At 48.0% G+C, this 20,740-nt stretch overlaps 1 protein-coding gene across 2 annotated transcripts; it reads right to left on the reverse strand.

The window, feature by feature from the left end:
- Positions 1-782: 782 nt before the first annotated feature.
- Positions 783-19,960, reverse strand: POGLUT2 (protein O-glucosyltransferase 2). 2 transcript variants are annotated; one of them, XM_016184973.2, is made up of 10 exons: positions 19,671-19,959; positions 15,353-15,558; positions 14,192-14,397; positions 13,956-14,033; positions 10,135-10,307; positions 9,284-9,521; positions 7,445-7,654; positions 5,936-6,025; positions 2,307-2,414; positions 783-1,047 (listed from the first exon to the last, which is right to left on the reverse strand). In XM_016184973.2, the coding sequence occupies exons 1-10, from the start codon at positions 19,853-19,855 to the stop codon at positions 1,030-1,032; spliced, it is 1,512 nt and encodes a 503-aa protein (XP_016040459.1). In that variant the 5' UTR covers positions 19,856-19,959; the 3' UTR covers positions 783-1,029. The 2 variants fall into 2 exon arrangements, with proteins under 2 accessions (XP_016040459.1, XP_060047824.1); XM_060191841.1 differs by lacking the exon at positions 2,307-2,414 and having other exon boundaries at positions 19,671-19,960.
- Between the last annotated feature and the right edge of the window lie 780 nt (positions 19,961-20,740).

Genomic DNA, 20,740 nt, shown 5'->3' on the forward strand with positions numbered 1-20,740 from the left:
TCATGAACCTGAAACAAAACAAAATAAGGGGGCTGCACAGTAGCGTGCCCGTGTAAACGCACATAGTGCTATATGAAAGGATCTACTCAAGTATCTGGGTTCAAGCCCTCACTCCACCTCCAACAGAGTCGCTTCACAAGTGATGAAGCAGGTCTGCCGGCATCTTGTCTTTCTCTTTCCCTCTGTACCTCTCACTGTTCTCTCAGTTTCTCTGTCCTATCAAATTAAAAATGGAAAGAAGCAAAATAAAAAAAAAAAAAAAAGGAAAAAAATAACTGCCAGGAGCAGTGGATTCCTAGTGCTGACACCAAGCCCCAGTGATAATCGTGGAGGCAACAAAACAAAACACACATACAAACAAATAACAATAACAAAAACAGAAGCAAGCTAACTATAAAACTTGTGAGAACTCTGGTGTTTATCTTTGGGAGGTGAGATTATGGGGACACAGAACTTTGGTGGTGGGTGCGGTGTGGAACTAGACCCTGTATTCTTACAATTTTGTAACACGTCATTAATAATAAATAATAACAGGGACCGGGTGGTGGAGCACCTGGTTGAGTGCACATGTTACAGTGCTTAAGGACCCGGATTTGAGCCTTTGGTCCCCACCTGCAGAGGAAAAGCTTTGCAAGAGGTGAAGCAGGGCTGCAGGTGTCTCTTCCTCTGTCTCTCCTATCCTCTCGATTTCTGGCGGTCTCTAGCCAATAAACAGAATAAAAACAAATAAATAACAACAACAACAACAACAATAATAAAATAATTTGCACCACATAGGCCTCTAGAATAGAAGTGGTTTTATTATAAAAGTGTGAAAATGCACGTCACAGGACAGTCCTGGCCTGGGAATACTGTATTAGAAGAAACATCTTCATAATCCGAATACTGCATAAGATAAGAAGAAACATATCTTCCAAACAATCACAGAGTGAATTTTTAAGCGTCCTTGGCACCATGTTTCAAAAGCATCCTTCTTCTCAGAGAAGAGTCTTGAGAGCACCACTATTCAAAAGGGAGGTATTTCACACATCAGAGTTCATCTCTGGTCTGCAGTTAAGAAGCAACATAGTTAGAGGCTGCGAGGAGCCTGACTCAAAGCAAAAGAATACTGTGTTTGTCTGTTAGATATTTTCTCCTTGAGATGAAAGAAGGATAATGTCAGGTTACTGCTAAAAGTTCTAGGACTTTTTCTGGAATCGCCCAAAGGTCAAGTCTCAAGTGTTTCATGGGGCTACAGTTGGGAACTCGATTATCTCAGGGACTATCTAACTGTGAAGGGCCTTGCAGATGTCAGGGAACCAGGGGAGGGCTGGAGGGGGAAATGAGGAACAGATAAGCAAAGCCATCATCCCTGCCTCTGGAGGGGGAAATGAGGAACAGATAAGCAAAGCCATCATCCCTGCCTCTCACTTCTAAGTTCACCCCTGGAACACGTGGATAAGGGAACCCTTCAAAATCACTTAAGAGATAAACTTCCAGTTTTATTGGGAGCTCACAGGAGTATTCTGCTCTGTATTGGTTTTGGATATCTGGGGACTTTCTTATGCATGACAGTCACCACTCCCAGCCAACCCGCTCACTGCAGTGCAGAAGCGTGTGCACCACCACTCCTGACTGATGCCAATCTTTTTGGGATGTTAGTAGTATTTAAAATTTTGGTTCTTTCTCTCTCTCTTTTGAAAGACTTTTATTTATTTCACTATGTGCACTTAAGCTGGTGTGCCACTGCCCGGCCCCTGACTTTTATTTATTTGAATGAGAGAGAGAGAAAGATACACACACACAGTGGGGCGGGGGGGGGGGGGAGAGGGAGAGAGAAAGAGAGAGAGAGAAGATAGGCGAGAGGAGAGAGAAAAGAGGGAAGAGAGGGAAAAGGAGAAGGAGAGGGAGAGGGAAAAGGAGGGAGAGGCAGGGGGAGGGGGAGGGGGGAAGGGGAGAGGGAGACGGACCAGAGAGCACTGCTAAACTATGGCTTATGGTGGTGCTGGGGATTGAACCCTGGTTCTCTATTTTTACCTCTCTTAGAAGGGATGATGAACTTTGCTAAACCTCTGTCACAGGGAAATGCAATTATTGGGTGATACCAGTGAAACCACTTTGAATACTGGACACATCTCCTCCAATCCCAGGCGACCGGGACCAGTTTTTCTCTGGCCTTGCCCCAGGCATTCTGCTTCTCTGTTCACCTGCAATGCCTGCAGGTCCCAGAAGGAACTAACTCTACAACCATGGCCTGGCTCAGAGCCAGAAGGCAGAAGGGGGCTGGGATCCCGTTCGTTCCGGGTCAGAGGTCAAGCTCTGGTCACCTTTGTCCTGTGGCAGGTGCAGGGAAAGAGGTCATCCTTGGTCTGAGCTTCTACTCTCTCCATGCCCTCGCGGATCTTGGGTTCACTTACTTGGAGACTGGCATATCCCTGGATAGGCAAGAATACAAACATTTCTCCTTAGGTCACACTTCAACAGGTACCGTCACCAAATCTGCTGCGTTGGCAGGTGCGATATGGTTCCCTGAACTGGTAGAGGTCCAGTTATGGGGAAAAAAGTGTTCCAGTGATGGGGTCAGGCAGTGGCACACTGAGCTGAGCGCACACAGTATAAAGGACAAGGGCCCCGCGAAAGGGTCCGGGTTCTAGCCCCAGCTCCCCACCTGTAGGGGGGATACTTCAGGAGTGGTGAAGCAGGTCTGCAGGTGTCTCTCTTTCTATTTCCCTCTCCCCTCTCAATTTCTCTCTGTCCTATCCAAGAAAAATGGAAAACATGGCCACCAGAAGCAATGGATTCATAGTGCCGGCATCGAGCCCCAGCGATAACCCTGGAGGCAAAAACAAACACAAAAAAGTGTCCCAGTGACAACCAGTGTCCGAGCTTCCAGGAGGGATGTCTTTGGAACTCTGGGTGCCTTGTGCTGGCAAACACTCCACCTTCCCCTACTGTTCTTTCTAGAGCTGACCTGTATGTGAGATTGTGTGTGTGTGTGTGTGTGTGTGTGTGTGTGTGTGTGTGTGTGTGTGTGTGTGTGTTTCCTGCAGTCTGCCTTGCAGTGGGAATAACTGTGTCCACCACTTTTCCTTAGCTTCAGATTTGAGGATGAGATCACTCCTGCCTCCTCTCCCCTCCGCACTGACTACAGGATTTTCCCGGGCTGCTGCTTCTCCTCTAGTTCAAGCAAAGTGCTCTGACGAGCAACTTAGAGAGAGAGAGAGAGGGTCCTCTGAGTGGACACACCTCACCTTTTTTATCCTATACCCTCACCCAGGATGAAAAGGGTGGGACGGTCAGTGTAGACTAAAAACCAACTACTTCTCAGAAAGCCCGAGACAGGGGGCTGCAAGCCTCCCACTTTGCAGATATGCTTTGATTAGAAATGCACAGGGCCAGGCGGTGGTGCATCTGGTTAAGCTCACACATTACAGTATGCAAGGACCTGAGTTCAAGCCCCTGGTCCCCACTTGCAGGGGGAAAGCTTTTCATGAGTGGTGAAGCAGGGCTTGAGGTGTCTGTCTGTCTGTTTTCCTCTCTATGTCCCCTCTCCCTCAATTTCTGTCTCTATCCAATAATAAATTAATTAAAAAAATTTACCAAGGCATAAGTCCTCAGGCCCATGGAAATGATTTCCAAGAGAGATCACAAACCCTGCGGACTTAGAACAGTAGGTCCAAATGGACCATTGTGGACAACGCCATGAGCTTTCCAGGAAGAAGCAATGTGGTACAGAAGACTATGAACTGGCGGAGGGTAGATAGCATAATGGCTATGCAAACAGACTCTCATGCCTGAGGCTCCAATGTCCCAGGTTCAATCCCCCACACCACCATAAGCCAGAGCTGAACAGTGCTCTGATAAAATAAAATAAAATAAAAACAAAAGACTGTGAACCTTGGGAGGAACTACTACCCTTTCTAATGGAGGGGATGTGGACATAGAGCTGTGGTGGTGGGAATGTTATGGAATCGCACCCATAAGATCTTGTGATTTTGTAAATGGATATTAAATTGCTAATAAGAAGAGGCGCCTCTGGAGGCCTGGCTATAAAGTAGAAGCCATTTCAGACCAGGTCTGCAGGTGTCTATCTTTCTCTCCCCCTCTCTGTCTTCCCCTCCTCTCTCTATTTTTCTTTGTCCTATCCAACAACAACGACAGCAATAACCACAACAATAATAACTACAACAATAAAACAACAAGGGCAACAAAAGGGAATAAATAAATAAGTAAATATTTTTTAAAAAGCAGCAGGGATGTTAGAAAAAAATAAATATTTGGCATTAGGGATACCTGAATCCACATCCTAACACAACATTGGTAGTAGTTATTATTTTGTTATATTTATTTATTTATTGGATAGAGACAGCCAGAAATCAGGAAAAGACAACAAAAAAATCACCTGAAAACTCAACCAGTTACAACCAGAATTTCTTCAGCAACTCACTCAACCACAGACACCAAGTTGCTGATGCTACTTTGATTCTACCCTGACTCCCCTGGGCAGACAACCTCACCAGTGTATCATGTGTCCTGGCACCTCACCTCTCCAAAACCCGACCTCACCAGGGAAAGACAGAAACAGGCTGGTGGGGAGTTGGGTGGTAGCGCAGCGGGTTAAGCGCACATGGCGCTAAGTTAAGGAATCCGGTTCAAGGCCCCCGGCTCCCCACCTGCAGGGGAGTCGCTTCACAGGTGGTAAAGCAAGTCTGCAGGTGTCTATCTTTCTCTCCCCTCTCTGTCTTCCCGTCCTCTCTCCATTTCTCTCCGTCCTAACAATGATGACACTGATAACAACAATAACTATAACAATAAGACAAAGGCAACAAAAGGGAAAATAAATAAATATTAAGAAAATTAAAAAGAAAAGAAACAGGCTGGGGGTGTATGGATCCAGCTGTTAACACCATGTCCAGCAGAGAAACAAGGATAGAAGCCAGACCTTCAACCTTCCGCACCCCATGGCGAACTTTGGTCCATACTCCCAGAGCAGAAGAATTGTTAGGGGAAGATGACCAGAAGGCCCTGAGCTCCAATTCCATTAAGACTTGGAGAAGGAGGGGAAAAGGAAGGACACTCGGAAATAGCAATAGGTGTAGGTATGATTTAGAAAGGAAAGGAAGGTAGGACCATGGGGGAAAAATGGGCAAATATATATAAGTATAGATAGTTATAGAAATAATAGTCAACCCATGTCTGTGACCCTGGGAGAACCATTGCAGTTTTCAATGGAAGGAATGTGGACACAGAACTCCTGTGATGGATATAGTGTGGAACTATACCCATGCTATCTTGAAATTTTGTAAGCCAATATTTAATCACTAATTAAAAAAAAGAAGAAAAAAATGTTTAAAAAAAGTATGAATCCATGCACAGTAACTTTGCAGGATTAAAGGCTGATTTCCGACCACATATCATTAAACTTTTGTATAAATTAAACTCTTGGGAGTCGGTGTAGCACAGTGGGTTAAGCGCACGTGGTGCGAAGCACAAGGACCGGCTTAAGGATCCCGGTTCAGGCCCCCGGCTCCCTCCCCACCTGCAGGGGAGTCGCTTCACAGGCGGTGAAGCAGGTCTGCAGGTGTCTGTCTTTCTCTCTCCCTCTCTGTCTTCTCCTCCTCTCTCCATTTCTCTCTGTCCTATCCAACAACAATGATATCAATAACAACAACTACCACAACAATAAAGAAACAACAAGGGCAACAAAAGGGAAAATAAATAAATATAAATTTTAAAAAATATATTAAAAAAATTCAACTCTCACAGGGTTGAAGTATTCTCTGTTAGCTAAGCTTTGGCTGTCTACTATTTAATATTAGAGGCTTGAGTTTTAGTCCCACAGATCTCTCTACGTACATCTACTAGTGAGAAACTGAGAACTGAAATATTTTACTCTTTTTGGTTTCTGAAGATCCACATTGTAAGTAGCCTGTCTACTTTCTTTGAAAACACTCACCTGGAAAAGTCGGAAATAATAACAGAAGATGTCGTCACCCATGAGATTGTTTCTTGCAAATTCCTGTCCTGCTTTTGCGATCTTCTTTGCCTAAGAGAACAAAAATTCCCTTTAAGAAGACATTTGATTGTCTTTATGTGTCCCACTATTTATTTTTTAAAAAAGCCACCAGGGATATCTCTCAGTACTGGCATGACACCACCACTCCTGATGGCCATTCTTTTTCTTCTTTTTTTAACCTTTTTTTAAAAAAATATTTATTTTATTTATTTATTCCCTTTTGTTGCCCTTGTTGTTTTATTGTTGTAGTTATTATTGTTGTTGTCGTTGTTGGATAGGACAGAGAGAAATGGAGAGAGATGGGGAAGACAGAAAGGAGGAGAGAAAGATAGACACCTGCAGACCTGCTTCACCACCTGTGAAGCGACTCCCCTGCAGGTGGGGAGCCGGGGTTCGAACCGGGATCCTTATGCCGCTCCTTGTGCTTTGCGCCACCTGTGCTTAACCCGCTGCGCTACAGCCCGACTCCCCCCCCCTTTTTTTAAATCGGGGGGTGAGAGACAGAGAGAGACAACCAGGGAGAGAGGCAGAGAGAGAAGGGGAGATGGCATGACAACATTGCTCCACCACAGGTGAAGCTGACCCCCAGAGGAGCTCCCAAGTGTCAGCTAGGGGCTCAAACCCTGTTCTCCGAGTTGAGTAACCCATATAACCACAACTGCCACCTCCCAGTCTCCGTTTGCTTTTTTTTGGCTTCCAGGGTTATCACTGGGGTTCGGTGCCTGCACCATGAATCCACTGCTCCTGGAGGCTATTTTTTAAAAAATATTTTATTTATTTATTATTTCATAGAGACAGAGAGAAATTGAGAGGGGAGGGAGAGAGACAGAGAGACACCTGCAGACCTGTTTCACCACTTGTGAAGCTTTTCCCCTGCAGGTGGGGATCAGGGGCTTGAACCCAGGTCCCTGAGCACTGTAAGATGTGCACTTAACCAGGTGCGATACCACCTGGCCCCCTGGAGGCTATTTTTTTTCTTCCCTTTTGCTGCCCTTGTTGTTTTGTCATTGTTGTGGTTATTATTATTATTGTCATTGATGATGTTGTTGTTGGACAGGACAGAGAGAAATGGAGAGAGGAGGGGGAGAGAATGAGAGACACCTGCAGACCTGTTTCACCGCCTGTGAAGTAACTCCCCTACAGGTGGGGAGCTGGGTACTCGAACCGGGATCCTTATGCCCGGTCCTTAACCTGCTGTGCTACCTACCACCCGATTCCCCCAGCCTCCATTTTCATTGTGTCCTCCTTGTCCTGGGATGTCAGAGATGGCAAGGTCTACCATGTAGGAGCAGGTTGGGGGCTGAGAGCTAATTCTCAGCTCAACACCTGCATTTACTACGGGTGCCCGCCAGGAGGTGCTGGCTTCCACGCACCCACCGGGGACCAAGCTGGAGCATCTGGGCACAGGATGCTGGCTGCAAGCCCTGACTCTGGGCGGGCTGCACTGACCTCCTCGTCGTGCTCCTTGGCCCACTGCAGCTTGTCCAGCAGGTCGCTCAGGTTGCTCTTCACGGGGATGTAGTGCTCCCAGGGCCGCAGCTCCTGGTAGAAGTGCTCGTAGAAGATGGAGTCCTGCTTCAGCACCACGCTGTCGCCCACCAGCAGGTAGGGCAGGCGGTAGGCGGCCACCGTACCGTCCACGCTGATCAGGTACTTATGCTGCAAAACCATGGCCGTCGGGAAGGGCAGCCCACCTCCCTGTCCTCCTCTCCCCTGCTTCCCACACAGGAAGCCTCCTCATTCTCAGAGACAAACCGGAGGGACATGTTGCCTCTGCCTTCAGAACACGTCTGACCCAGGGCTGAAGAGACAGTCTACTGGTTGGGGCGTGTGTTCACCAAGTGTGAGCCCTGATACCACATGGGATGTTCCATGGCACTGGGGAAAGCTCCTGTGCTGTGGTATCTCTCTCTCTCTCTCTCTCTCTCTCTCTCTCTGTGTCTCTATCTGGATAAAGCTGGCCCGGGAGCAATGAAATGGCATATGCTTGAGGCCCCAGCTTTTAAAAAAGAAAAAAGGCAGGGGTGATGGGCAGTAGTGCAGCGGGTTAAGCGTGTGTGGTGCAAAGCGCAAGGACTGTAAGGAGCCGCCCCTCCCCGCTCCCCACCTGCAGGGGAGTCGCTTCACAAGTGGTGAAGCAGGTCTGTCTGGTGTCTGCAGGTGTCTGTCTCTCTCTCCCCCTCTCAGTCTTCCCCTCCTCTCTCCATGTCTCTCTGTCCTATCTAACAATGACGACATCAATAACAACAATGATAACTATAGCAATGATAACTATAGCAATGAAACAACAAGGGCAACAAAAACAAATAGATGAATATTTAAAAAAAGAAAAGGAAGGGCAGGTAAAGGGAGAGAGAGAGTGAGAGAGAGAATGCCAACCTAGAGCTACATGTCTGTCCTGATTCCTAAACTGTACAAGCCTAACCTTGAGGCAACCAGCACTGTAACAAAAACTGCCATCTGAGATCTACAAACTCAAGACAGACTGGCGGTGACTTTGAAATCGTAAAATGCTATGATGGTTTTTTTCAGGTAGAGAGCCTTCCCTCCCATATGTGAGGCCCTGGGTTCGAGCCCTGGTACCACATGGGGGCACCAAGGACAGTGCCAAGGGAAGGTCAGGGCTTTGCTGCTTTACCCCTTACTCTCATCTCTCCAGTTAGACAGGCTGAATCTGCATCGTGGTGTCACATATGCGGGGAGGTGTCTTTCATTCCTGGTACCAGCATTAAAAAAATTATTACAGTGGAGAGGGAGAGGGAGGGGGTAGAGAGAAGAGAGAGGGAGGAGAAAGAGAAAGAAAGGGGAGCACGGGCGAGCAGAGCATCACTGAGCTCTGACACGTAGCAAGGGTCAGACCTGGGACCTCAGACACCTGGATCCTGTGCTCCGCAGTGACCGACCTCCCCAGCCCAAAAGCCACTATACTCTGTGCTCACCTCTCCCACCCTTGATCTGATTTGATCTGATTGCCACCAGGACTATTTCTGGGGCTCGGTGCCTGCATGACCAATTCACTGCTCCTGGCGGCCATTTTTCCCTGCTATAAATATTGAGAGGGGAGAGGGAGACAGAAAGGGAGAGAGAGAGAGAGAGAGAGAGACAGAGAGACACCTGCAGCCCGGCTTCACTGCTTGGGAAGCTTCCCCTCCCACCTCCAACACCACCACCACCCCTGTGCTGCAGGTAGAGGACCAGGTGCTTGAACCTGGGTCCCTGCACACAATAATGTGTGCTCTCAACCACCTGGTAGTTTATAGCCAGGCACCCGGAGGAGGAAAGCCACACCTTGAAGAAATCATAGAAAGAGATGTGCTTCACGATGGGTCCGTAGAGGCTCTCGTTGTGCTTGAAGAAGAAGAAGTTGGTGAAGGCGGCGTCGATGAGGTCGGGGTGCTTCCTGCTGAGTTTCACAAGCTCCAGCCTCTCCTTGTGGCTGTCCCGGCCCCTCCACAGTGCCGTGGAGTTCTTGCTGTCCCACGGGGGGCCCGTGTTCCCCTGCACCGACATCATGTCCAGGCTCACCCTGCAAGACAGAACGAGCCATCGGATTGTCGGAAAATTGTGCAGTTGTGGTCGAGCTTGGCAGGGCCCACAAACCACCCTATTTCCATGCTGGTATTATTATCTACGTACTAATGCTGGTATTATTATCTACGTACCAATCTTCTGCTTTGTCTTACATATGACTAGCGGTCTCCCTCCTAAGTCCCCACAGTTTATTGCCGATTCCCGCCAACTGAATCCCTGGCCACGATTGCTAGAGAAGCCACTACCATTTCCAGCCCCTTCCACTTACGGTATTATAAAAGCCACTTCTGTTTCTGGTTTCTCCTCTCTTCCACGTCCCGACCTAGAGGAGGTCAGGCGTGCGGGAGGCGGACACCGGCCATTCCGGTTGACTCCGTGTGGCTTAACCCGCTGCACTCACACCCGACTCCGGGGCTCCCGCATGAATAAAGATTTGTATTGCTACCACCAGGAGCTTGGTTCCTGGATCATCTCTCCGGCGTCGGATCCCTGCACACACACACACACACACACACACACACACACACCACCAAACAGTGCCCACGCAGAGGCTGCTGGGAGAGGAGGGAGCCCTGGATTTGGTGTGGCTCCCCCCAACCCTGGCTCACCGGCCCATGGTCTCCAGCACCGAGTCGGTCAGGTCGTAGGTGGGCATCACGATGTCCCTGGAGTCGGAAGAGCCACACCAGGAGAAGATGGGCAGGATGTTCGAGCTGGAGCTCCTCCTCTCCAGAGGCCAGTCGCCCAGGTTAACAAAGAACTCCATGTCCGGCATCCTCACCTGCGGCGGGAGAGCAGAGAAGCTTCTACGCGGGGGTCAGGGTGGGTGGGGAGAGGCCCTTGCCTGCATGTGTCTTAACTTTAAAAGAAAAAAAAAAAACTTCCTTCCTCCCTCTCTCCCTCCTTTTCTTCCTTTCTCCTTCCTTCCATCTTTCCCTTCTTCGTTCCCACCAGGGTTATCGCTGGACCTCAATGCCAGCGCTATGAATCCACCATTCTCAGTGGCCATTTCTGCCATTTCATTTTTTCTTTTTTATTTGACAACACAGGTAGAAACTGAGGGGAGGGAAGGGAGAGAGAAAGTGAGATACCTGCAGACCTGCTTCACCGCTTGTGGGTGGGGAGCAGGGGCTTGAACCTGGGTCTTTGAGCACAGTGATATGTGTGTTTATTTTTTTTACTTTTTAAAAAATATTTACTTATTTCCTTTTTGTTGCCCTTGTTGTTTTCATTGTCGATCTTGTTGTTGTTGTTATTGATGTAGCTGTTGTTAGATAGGACAGAGAGAAATGCAGAGAGGAGGGGAAGACAGAGGGGGAGAGAAAGACAGACACCTGCAGACCCGCTTCACCGCCTGTGAAGCGACCCCCCTGCAGGTGGGGAGCCGGGGCCAGTCCCCGACCGGGATCCTCACGCCGGTCCCTGCGCTTTGTGCCACCTGCGCTTAACCCGCTGCGCTACAGCCCGACTCCCGATATGTGTGTTCGACCGGTGAGCCATTGCCCAGCCCTTTCATCTGCTCTTCATTTGCTCTCAGCACGGAGGCCTGGTGTATGTCTGATTCCACAACTCTGGGGCTGGCTTTTTCACTCTTTGGTTTCTTTTTATTTATTTATGATTCATTTATTTTGGATAGAGACAGAGAGAAAATCAGATGACAGAGGTGACAGAGAGGGACTCAGAAACCTACAGCACTCACTGCTTCCATTTGTGAGTCCACCCCCCAGCTGCAGAGGAGGCCCAGAGCCATTTTTTCCTGTCTTTTTTTTTTAATTATTATTCTCTTTATTTATTTACTGGATAGAGACAGCCAGAAATCAAGAGGGAAAGGGGAGGTAGAGAGGGAGAGGGACAGAGAGATACCTGCAGCCCTGCTTCACCACTTGTAAAGCTTTCCCCCTGCAGGGGGGGACCGGGGGCTTGAACCTGGGTCCTTGGGCACTGTAATATGTGTGCTCAACCAGATGTGCCACCACTAAGCCCCCATTTTTTCCTTTCTATTTTATTTGATAGGACAGAGAGAAATTGAGAAGGGAGGGAGAAAGAGAGAGAGGGAAAAAGATATAGATTGTGAAGCTTACTGATTATGAAGCTTTCTCCCTACAGGCGGAGAGCCAAGGACTGAATCCAGGTTCTTGTGCCTTGTAATGTGTGCACTCAACTGGCTGGCCACTATCCAGGCCCCCCCCACCCCTATCATCCCTTCTATAAGGTCTTGCTACAGGTAGAATTATGCCCCCTACACCACCTCCCCATTCCCAAATAAAGATATATTTCCCTGTCTTTCACCCCAGCATCTCAGAATGACCTCTTTTGGAAAAAGGGCTGCTCTAAACATTACTAGTTAAAAAAAAAAGAGGGGGTATACAGGAAGGAGTGTACCTGGATGTACGAGGCCTGATGTCTGTGAGGACAGGGACGATGGGAAGAAGGCCCTGTGACCACAGGCAGGGAGGGGAGTGAGAGGTCACAAGCCCCAGGTCACCGAGGACTGCTGGGCCGCCCTGAGGCTGAGGAAGGACGGTCCCCAGGGGAGGGAGCAGGCCCGGTGCCACTTGCATTTCAAAGTGCCAGCCTGTAGAACTGCTGGCGTGGGCACTGCTATCACTGGAAGCCACCCAGCTCGTCAGATTCCGTTACTGCAGCCCTAGGAAATGAATCTGGTGTCCCACATGACAGAAAACCGCAGGATGTTTTCATTTTTAATTGCAGCACTGCAGAATAAACTGAGGGTCTTGAGCATTTGTACCACTGTAGCCTCCCCAGCCCAATGTTCCTGTTTTTGTTTTTCCTACCAGGGTAATTACAGAGACTTGGTGCTGGCACTACAAATTCACTGCTCCCAACAGCCCTTCCTTCCTTTCTTCCTCCTTCTTTCTTTCCTTTCTTTTTTATTTGATAGAACAGAGAGAAATTGAGAGGGGAGAGGGAGATAAGGAAAGAGAGAGAAAGAGAGACACCTGCAAACCTGCTTCACCACTACAGAAGCCAGGGCATTGATCACGTCTAGCGGAGAAGCCATCATGGAAGCCAGAATTCCCACTCTCTGCACCCCAGAGAGAATTTTGGTCCCTAGTGCTAGAGTGACAATATTAGGAGAAGATTTGTCACCAGAAAGGGAAGTGAATCTGGAAAATACCAGAGGAAGCCAGGCCATGTTCCTTTTATCTCAGAGAGAAGAGAAAAGAAAGGAAGAACACCTGGAAGTAGAAATAGTTACAGGGGGTGACTCAAAGGAAATGAAAGCAGGACCGTAGGAAAAAAACGGGGCTAAGAATATGCATACATAGGTAAAGCTAGATCATTCTCAAATTAGCCTGTATCGGTTGGTCTGCTTCTAAGACCCCTTCTGTTTTGATCATCACCTTAGGTTCATTTGCATTGCTTAATGTTGTGGTCTATTTACATAATCATTGTTTTGTTTGAGACCCGCATTGGTTTAATCCCCACTGGTTGGCGTTCTTTTTCCACTCTGCCCCCTCTCCTAGTCACATCCTGTTTTCCACTGTTTAATCCCCACTGCTTTTTTTCCTTCTCCCCACCCCCTATCCTACCTACTTCCTCTTCCTGACACTTCCCCTTCAGGAGATATAAAGGACAGGATTTTCTAAAGAAGGGAGATTTGATTGATTGCACTGTATCCCCGCTCATCAATAAAGCTTGAACTGCGTTCCCAGCTCAGCCATGAGTCCCTGGTCGTCTGTCTCCCGCCTGCGAAGCTAGCCCGGCATGTATCTGTGATCTTGGGAAAACAAAAATGAACAGGACAGTGGCACAGAACTCTGGTGGTGAAAACCATATAGAATTATTCCACCATTCTCCTATAATTTTGTAAATGCGTATTAAATCACTAATAAAAATATAAAAAATTAAAAAATCTTATTTCCTTAAAAAGTGAGATTATGAAAATTTACTTTAAGTTCTTTTTTAAATATTTATTTATTTATTCCCTTTTGTTGCCCTTGTTGTTTTATTGTTATAGTTGTCATTGTTGTTGGATAGGACAGAGAAATGGAGAGAGGGGAAGAAGACAGAGGGGAGAGAAAGACAGACACCTGCAGACCTGCTTCACTGCTTGTGAAGTGACTCCCCTGCAGGTGGGGAGCCTGGGACTCGAACCAGGATCCTTACACCGGTCTTTGCGCTTAGCGCCACCTGAGCTTAACCTGCTACACTACCACCTGACTCTCTCTTTTTCTTTCTTTAATTATCTTTACTTACTTAATGGATAGACAGCGGAAATCGAGAGGGAGCGAGGCAGAGACACCTGCAACACTGCTTTGCCACTCGCAAAACTTTCCCCCTGCAAGTGGGGACTGGGGCGTTGGTGCTCAAATCCGGGTCCTTGCACATTGTAACGAGTGTGCTCAAGCAGGTGTGCCACCACCCGGCCCCCTTAAGTTGATTCTCCTACCACAGAAAGACTTACTTTTCGAGTCAAAGAAAGTAGGATGGCGTCCATGAAAATTCTGAAACCGACGTGCTCCCCGTGAGTCTGGAGGTACACCTGCAAGAGAAGTCACTGCTGCCAGGTGGGTTTCCTCAGTGCCGGCCCACCTCATAGTCTCAGAAGGACTTGGGATTTGTGGAGTGAGTCGTAGCCAGAGGGTCAAAGCCAAAAACCCCCTCCAAAACCAAGCAACCTGCTGCCGTCCTGGAAAGTACCTTGTTATCCTTCAAGGTATAGTGGCATAGTATCTGCCTTTGTCCGAATCTCTTGGGGATTTCCACTGCAATCTTTTCTGGGTCGATGACGCGGAAGTGCTGGAGATCTCTCTGGATCTGAGGAAAGGTTTCTGGGCAGTTCATCTCTTGCAGCCAGGCTTCACTGTCCTCCAAGGGGCAGTCACAGTTCTCATGGTATACTGGCCCTGGTTGCATGCAATTCATCAACACAGGTAATGGTGGGGATAATCACAACTCTAACAGTACTGATAATTAAATATATATATATATATATTTAATTTTTAAATACTTATTTATTCCCTTTTCTTGCCCTTGTTGTTTTATTGTTGTTGTTATTGATGTCGTTGTCACTGTTGGATAGGACAGAGAGAAATGGAGAGAGGAGGGGAAGACAGAGAGGGGGAAGAGAAAGACAGACACCTGCAGACCTGCTTCACCGCCTGTGAGGCGACTGCCCTGCAGGTGGGGAGCCAGGGGCTGAAACCGGGATCCTTATGCTGATCCTTGCGCTTCATGCCACGTGTGCTTAACCTGCTGCACTACCGCCCGACTCCCGAAATATGCTTTTACTTATTTATTTTGGATAGAGACAGAGAAATTGAGAGGGAGACAGAGAAGGAGAGAGACACCTGCAGTCCTGCTTCACCACTCGTGAAACTTTGCCCCTGCAGGTGGGGACCAGGGGCTTCAAGCTGGGGCCTTGCGCACTGTGATGTGAGCGCTTAACCAGGTGCGCCACCACCTGCCCCCCTGGCAGCACAATCTAAAGTGCTTTTCCATTCAAATCTTGCTTTTTTAAAAAAAAAAAAAAAACAAAAGACAGGACAGAGAGGAATTGAGATGGGAAGGGGAGAGAGAAAGAGAGACAGAGAAACACCTGCAGCACTGCTGTACCAAGGACCCAGTTTCAAGACTCTAGTCCCAACCTGTACACAGGATACTTCATGAGTTCCAGGGGCCAGGGAGACAGAATAGAGGTTGTGCACCAAACTCTCATGTCTGAGGCCTCAGGTCCCAAGTTTAAGTCCCAGCAGTGGCACATGTCAGAGATGAGCGGTGCTCTGATCTCTGTCTCCTTCTCTCCCATGCAAATAAGGCAAAACAAACAAACAAACAAACAAACACGATGCTCTCTATTACCTTCTAAAATATATGGTGATTTGTCCACATGTTGACCTTGGAATTCAACTCTGATCTTTAGTTTTGGGTAACTTGCAAACAGTCTGTATATGACTATGTATGACCCATCTTTTCGGTCTAAAACCTGGATTCCAGCCTTTGCGGTCTGCTCGCCTGGAGCTGAGATTCTCACCTGGAAAACACTGTCACCTGGAGAAGATGCAAACCTGTGGCAGGGGAGGAAACAATTCCTTTAAAGAACAAAGGCGAGGGCGGAGCCAGCATGCAAACTTGGAGACAACACCTGGTGTGAGCTGGGGGGGGGGGGAGCAGCTTTCAACCTGGGAGAGGGAGGGATTTCTGACACATCGGTGGTTTGAGATCGCATTTGTGAAAAGACTTTAGCCCAGCTTGTACTCAAAACACAACTGAAGAACGACAGAACACAAAAATACAAACCACATAAAAAAAAAGTTAAATTAAGAGCAAATAAAACAGCTTCCACAGGGAGTCGGGCGACAGTGCAGGTGGCACAAAGTACAAGGACTGGTGTGAGGACCCCAGTTCAGGCCCCGGCTCCCCAGCTGCAAGGGAGTCGCTTCACAGGCGGTAAACAGCAGGTCTGCAGGTGTCTGTCTTTCCCCCTCTCTGTCTTCCCTCCTCTCTCCATTTCTCTCTGTCCTATCAACAATGACGGCAACAATAAAACAAGGGCAACAAAAGGGAATGAATACTAAAACAAACAAACAAAAACGCTACCACAATGAATCAAGACAGGAGCCCAGAAGAAATTCCAAGTCAGTCAGAAGTAACCATAGATAAGTAAAGAACCAAGGCACAGAGAGGATACTGTTCAGTCTGTGGCCCTCACAGTCCCCCTGCCATATTCTGTCCTTAAACTCTCCCTTTCTTCTACAACATGATAGATCTAAGAGTAATAGCAGTAGAGAATTGAATGGCAGTGGCCAAGATAATAGAAAAGTTCCATTAGAAAATTTTCAGGGAATATGTTATGATTGGGGCTGAGTGATGGTGCACAAGGTTGAGTTCACACATTACCAGGTAAAGGGCCCTGAGTTCAAGCCCCTGCTCCCCACCTGCAAGGGGAAAGTGAGGCTGCAGGTGTCTCTCTGTCTCTCTTCCATCTCAATCTCTTTCTGTTCTATCATATAAATAAGCATCTTAGAAAAGAAAAAAATACTAATCTATATATATACAGTGAGCATACTTCTGTATTCCTTATGTGAAAAAATTCTTATCAAGTCCAACAAAATGGGAAATTTGTGATTAAAAGGTGCTTCTAAAGATGACAGTCTTTGGAGAAGATTATTATCTTCTCTTTTTTTTTTTTTTTTTTTTTTGCCTCCAGGGTTACTGCTGGAGCTCGGTGCCTGCACTACGAATCCACTGCTCCTGATGGCCATTTTTTTTCTTTTTTATTGGATAGGACACAGAGAAATTGAGAGGGGGAGAGAAAGACATCTGCAGACCTGCTTCACTGCTTGTGAAGCGACTTCCCAGCAGGTGGGGAACTGGGGGCTCAAACCAGGATCCTTGTGTTTGGTACTATGTGCACTTAATCTAGTATGCCACCACCCCGGCCCCTCCATGTTTCTTTAAAAAAATCAGTATTCTAAATTGTGCCTACCCACGGGAAGCTTATCACTCAGTTAACAGCATACAAAAGCTTTCGGTCTGGTGTACCTGGTTGAGAGCACATAGTACCATGTACAACTCAGGCATCCAAGTTCGACATCCTCGAGGAAACACTCACGAAAGACATGTCTCTGATATCTGATGACTGTAAAAAATGGCGACTAATCCCTAGCACTGCAAAAACGGTATCATCTGTTTTCCATCTAACCATGCCTCGGCCTCGCGGGAGCTTAATGCGCAGCTTGGCGATACGAGAATCCGGCATGAAGCCCAGCCAGTCTATCTTGGCGTTACTCTCGATCGCACTCTGTCATTTCACGAACATCTCATAAAAACTGCAGCAAAGGTGGGCGCGAGGAATCACATCATTGCAAGACTGGCCAGCTCCTCATGGGCCGCGAGCGCTTCCACACTGCGATCATCCTCTCTGGCATTCTGCTATTCCACTGCAGAATACTGTGCCCCAGGATGGTTCCGTAGCCCCCATGTCCACTTGGTCGATTCCAAATTATATTCCTCCATGAGGATCATTTCTGGAACCATCCGTTCCACCCCGGTTCCATGGTTGCCAGTTCTTAGCAACATCGCCCCGCCAGATATTCGTCAGGATGCGGCATCATCTAAGTTCATTTCCCACGTCTACGCTCGACCGGACCTGCCAATATACGCGGATATCTTCACCCACCCTGTCCAACGCTTGACGTCTCGTCACCCAATCTGGTCCCCTACGCCTACACTGAACTTCTCTGTTCCAGACTCTTGGAAACAGAGCTGGCAGTCAGCTGAGGTAAAGAACAAACACCTCATCACAGACCCCTGCGAGCGTCAACCCGGCTTTGACCTAGCACGTTATGACTGGGCCCTCCTCCATCGCTATCGAACAGGCCATGGCCGGTGCGCCGCTATGTTCCATCGCTGGGGAGCCAGAGACGACCCGAACTGCCCCTGTGGCTCCAGACAGACTATGACCCACATAGTCAACGACTGCCACCTCTCCAGATTCAAAGGAGGTCTCGAAACTTGACATCAGGCTCAACCTGACGCTGTTGACTGGCTACAGAAGAAGGGCAAATGCTAGAAGAAGAAGAACCATGCACAAGGACCCAGGTTTGAACCCCTGCTCCCCACCTGCAGGGGAGAAGCTTCAGAGAGGTGTTGCAGGTCTGTAGGTGCTTATCTTTGCTTCTCCCTCTCTTCCTCGATTTTTCTCTGTCCAATCAAAAATAAAATAGAAAGAAAAAAAATGCAACAAAAAAGTCTGCAGGGAGTGGTGGATTCATAAGGCCAGCACTGAATTCCAGTGGTAAACCTGGCAGAGAAACATTAAATAAATAAATAAAAGCTTTTATCCAGCTTTTCTTGAGATGGTATTTATTTTTTTTCAATTGTGTTATTTATGGGCAAATGACAAAATTTATAACTTTCTTTCACCCTGGAAACATTTTTAGGACTTCTTATTCCTATGGATTTTTTTTTTTTCCACTTCAAAACATAAACGGTCGGCATTCATTGATAAAAGTGGCAACCATTTCAGAGGTATGTTAATTACTAACACAACTAAAATGCAAGTATCTTAGTACGTCAGATGGTAGTATTAATGCTTCATAATCCCACCATTCACTAAATAAGTCCAAAATCTTATGAGCTGTTGGGTCCAATGACATGGAATCAGCGTGTTACAAACACAAGGAAGACGAACTCCAAAGCTCCCGCTCATGCTTCCTTTTTTTTTTTTTTTTTTCCCCATTCCTTTTTTCGTTTTGAGCTTCCCAACATTCTTAGCAGCAACTGTCTGCCTGGGGACACACGGGAAAGCTCAAAAGACAAACCCAAATACACAGAAAATTAAACAAAACAAAAAACGAAGCAAGATGAAACCAACTAAGATTATATCTGAGTTGAAAATCTGTGTACCAACCTATGCAAAAGTAATCTGAAATAATGTCTCCAGGGACAGATAGACACAGGCTGGGGGTATCGCTCTACCTGGCAACACCCATGTCCAGCGGAGAAGCAATTATAGAAGCCAGACCTTCCACCTTCTGCACAACATAAAGAATTCTGGCCCACACTTCAGGAGGGATAAAGAATAGTGAACCTTCTAATGGAGGGAATGGGACACGGAACTCTGGTGGTGGGAACTGTGTGGAATGAACCCCATTACCTTATAATCGAGTTAATCATGATGAAATCACTAATACAATATTAAAACAAGACAAAAAACAAGAAAATAAACCTCTAGCAGTCGACCTGCCTTCTCTCTTGAGCAAAAATAGCAAAAAAAAAAAAAAAAAAAAAAAAAGCCAGAACAGGGCTGGAACAATAATGGCTCAGCCTGTATAAACACCAATTTACATGGGCCAAGACCCATAGGCGGCAGGTTCAATCCCCAGCACTGCCTTAATGCCCGAGCTGTGCAGTGTTCTGGTCCTCTCTCATAATAAATAAACAAATCTAAAACAAACATACAAAAAAGCCTAGCAGAGCTAGTTGACAAAATTTTCTAAAGCTACAGGAGGAAAAAAAAAATGGATTGGGGTACAAACCAAAGTCCTTCCAAATAAACTAGCACTGAAATTGCTGCAGAGCGATGAGTTCTTGGGGGTGGGGTGGGGTGATCAGGTTTGCAGGGTGTGTGTGAGGGCACCCCAAGCTTGAGCTGCATTCCCCAGGGTCCACTTACTTGTGCCCCGCGGTGTCCACCGCCTGGATGTAGAAATAGCGCGCGGGCAGGACCACCGCCGCCTTCAACCCGGGGCCCCATACTTGACTTTTCTCAGGGCTCACTCGCCTCTGCTCCTCGTCGCTTTCTGCAAGTGCTGGGACTGCCCCCCAAAAGCAGTAGTACAGCAGCAATGTGCCCACCATTTGCAGGACGGGGCTGTCTAAAGCATGCAGAGAGAGAGAGAGAGAGAGAGAGAGACAGGAGCGGAGAGAGAAAAAGAGAGAGAGAGAGATGGAGAAAGAGAGAAAGAGAGAGGCGCGGAGAAAAAGAGAGAGAGAGATGGAGAAAGAGAGAAAGAGAGAGAGAGAGAGGCGCGGAGAGAGAGAAAGGGAGAGATGGAGAAAGAGAGAAAGAGAGAGACAGGCGTGGAGAGAAAGAGAGAGAGAGATGGAGAAAGAGAGAGAGACAGGCGTGGAGAGAAAGAGAGAGATGGAGAGAGAAAGAGAGAGAGGCGCGGAGAGAGAGAGAGATGGAGAAAGAGAAAAAGAGAAAGAGAGAGACAGGCGCGGGGACAGAGAGAAAGAGATGGAGAAAGAGAGAGAGACAGGCGCGGAGAGAGAGAAAGAGAGATGGAGAAAGAGAGAGAGAAAGAGACACACACAGAGAGAGAGACACACACAGAGAGAAATATGGGGGGAGTGTCAGGGTCAGAGGTTGGACCCACCACCCGCGACCCCTAGCTAAAGGTGTCGCTGTCGCCCGTGGTCGCTGGTGGTCTCACGGGTCGTCACCAGCGGGGTGCAGGGTGCCCCTTCCTCCCCTTGACGGAGGCGGGTGGTCCTGCAGGCCCTGAGCAGAAGGCGGCTGCGCCGTCTCAGGGGCCGATGAGCAAGTCGCCCGGCGCCTGGGGCCGCAGCATCCGCGGGGTGCGGGGCTCGGGGTTGGCGTGCGGGGCGCGATTGGGCGCCGGGCTGAGTAAGCTGGGCCGCTAGTGGCCGGCGGCGGCTCCCCCTCTGCCCCCCGGCTTCCTGGGACTTGTAGTTCCCCCGCCTTTGGGTTTGGGGGGGTAGCGGATATCCTGCCGGGCC

Source organism: Erinaceus europaeus, chromosome 5, assembly GCF_950295315.1.
Source record: "Erinaceus europaeus chromosome 5, mEriEur2.1, whole genome shotgun sequence".
Lineage (NCBI taxonomy): Eukaryota > Metazoa > Chordata > Mammalia > Eulipotyphla > Erinaceidae > Erinaceus > Erinaceus europaeus.

What these genes read in the sequence shown, in the direction of transcription:
- POGLUT2 (XM_016184973.2), bottom strand. Translation starts at nt 19,855, where the DNA reads ATGGTGGGCACATTGCTGCTGTACTACTGCTTTTGGGGGGCAGTCCCA. An exon ending in GTGGACACCGCGGGGCACAA is followed by an intron (nt 15,559 to 19,670) that starts GTAAGTGGACCC and finishes CCCCTGCCACAG; the next exon opens with GTTTGCATCTTCTCCAGGTG. An exon ending in CTTTCTATGATTTCTTCAAG is followed by an intron (nt 7,655 to 9,283) that starts GTGTGGCTTTCC and finishes ATGGTTTTGCAG; the next exon opens with CATAAGTACCTGATCAGCGT.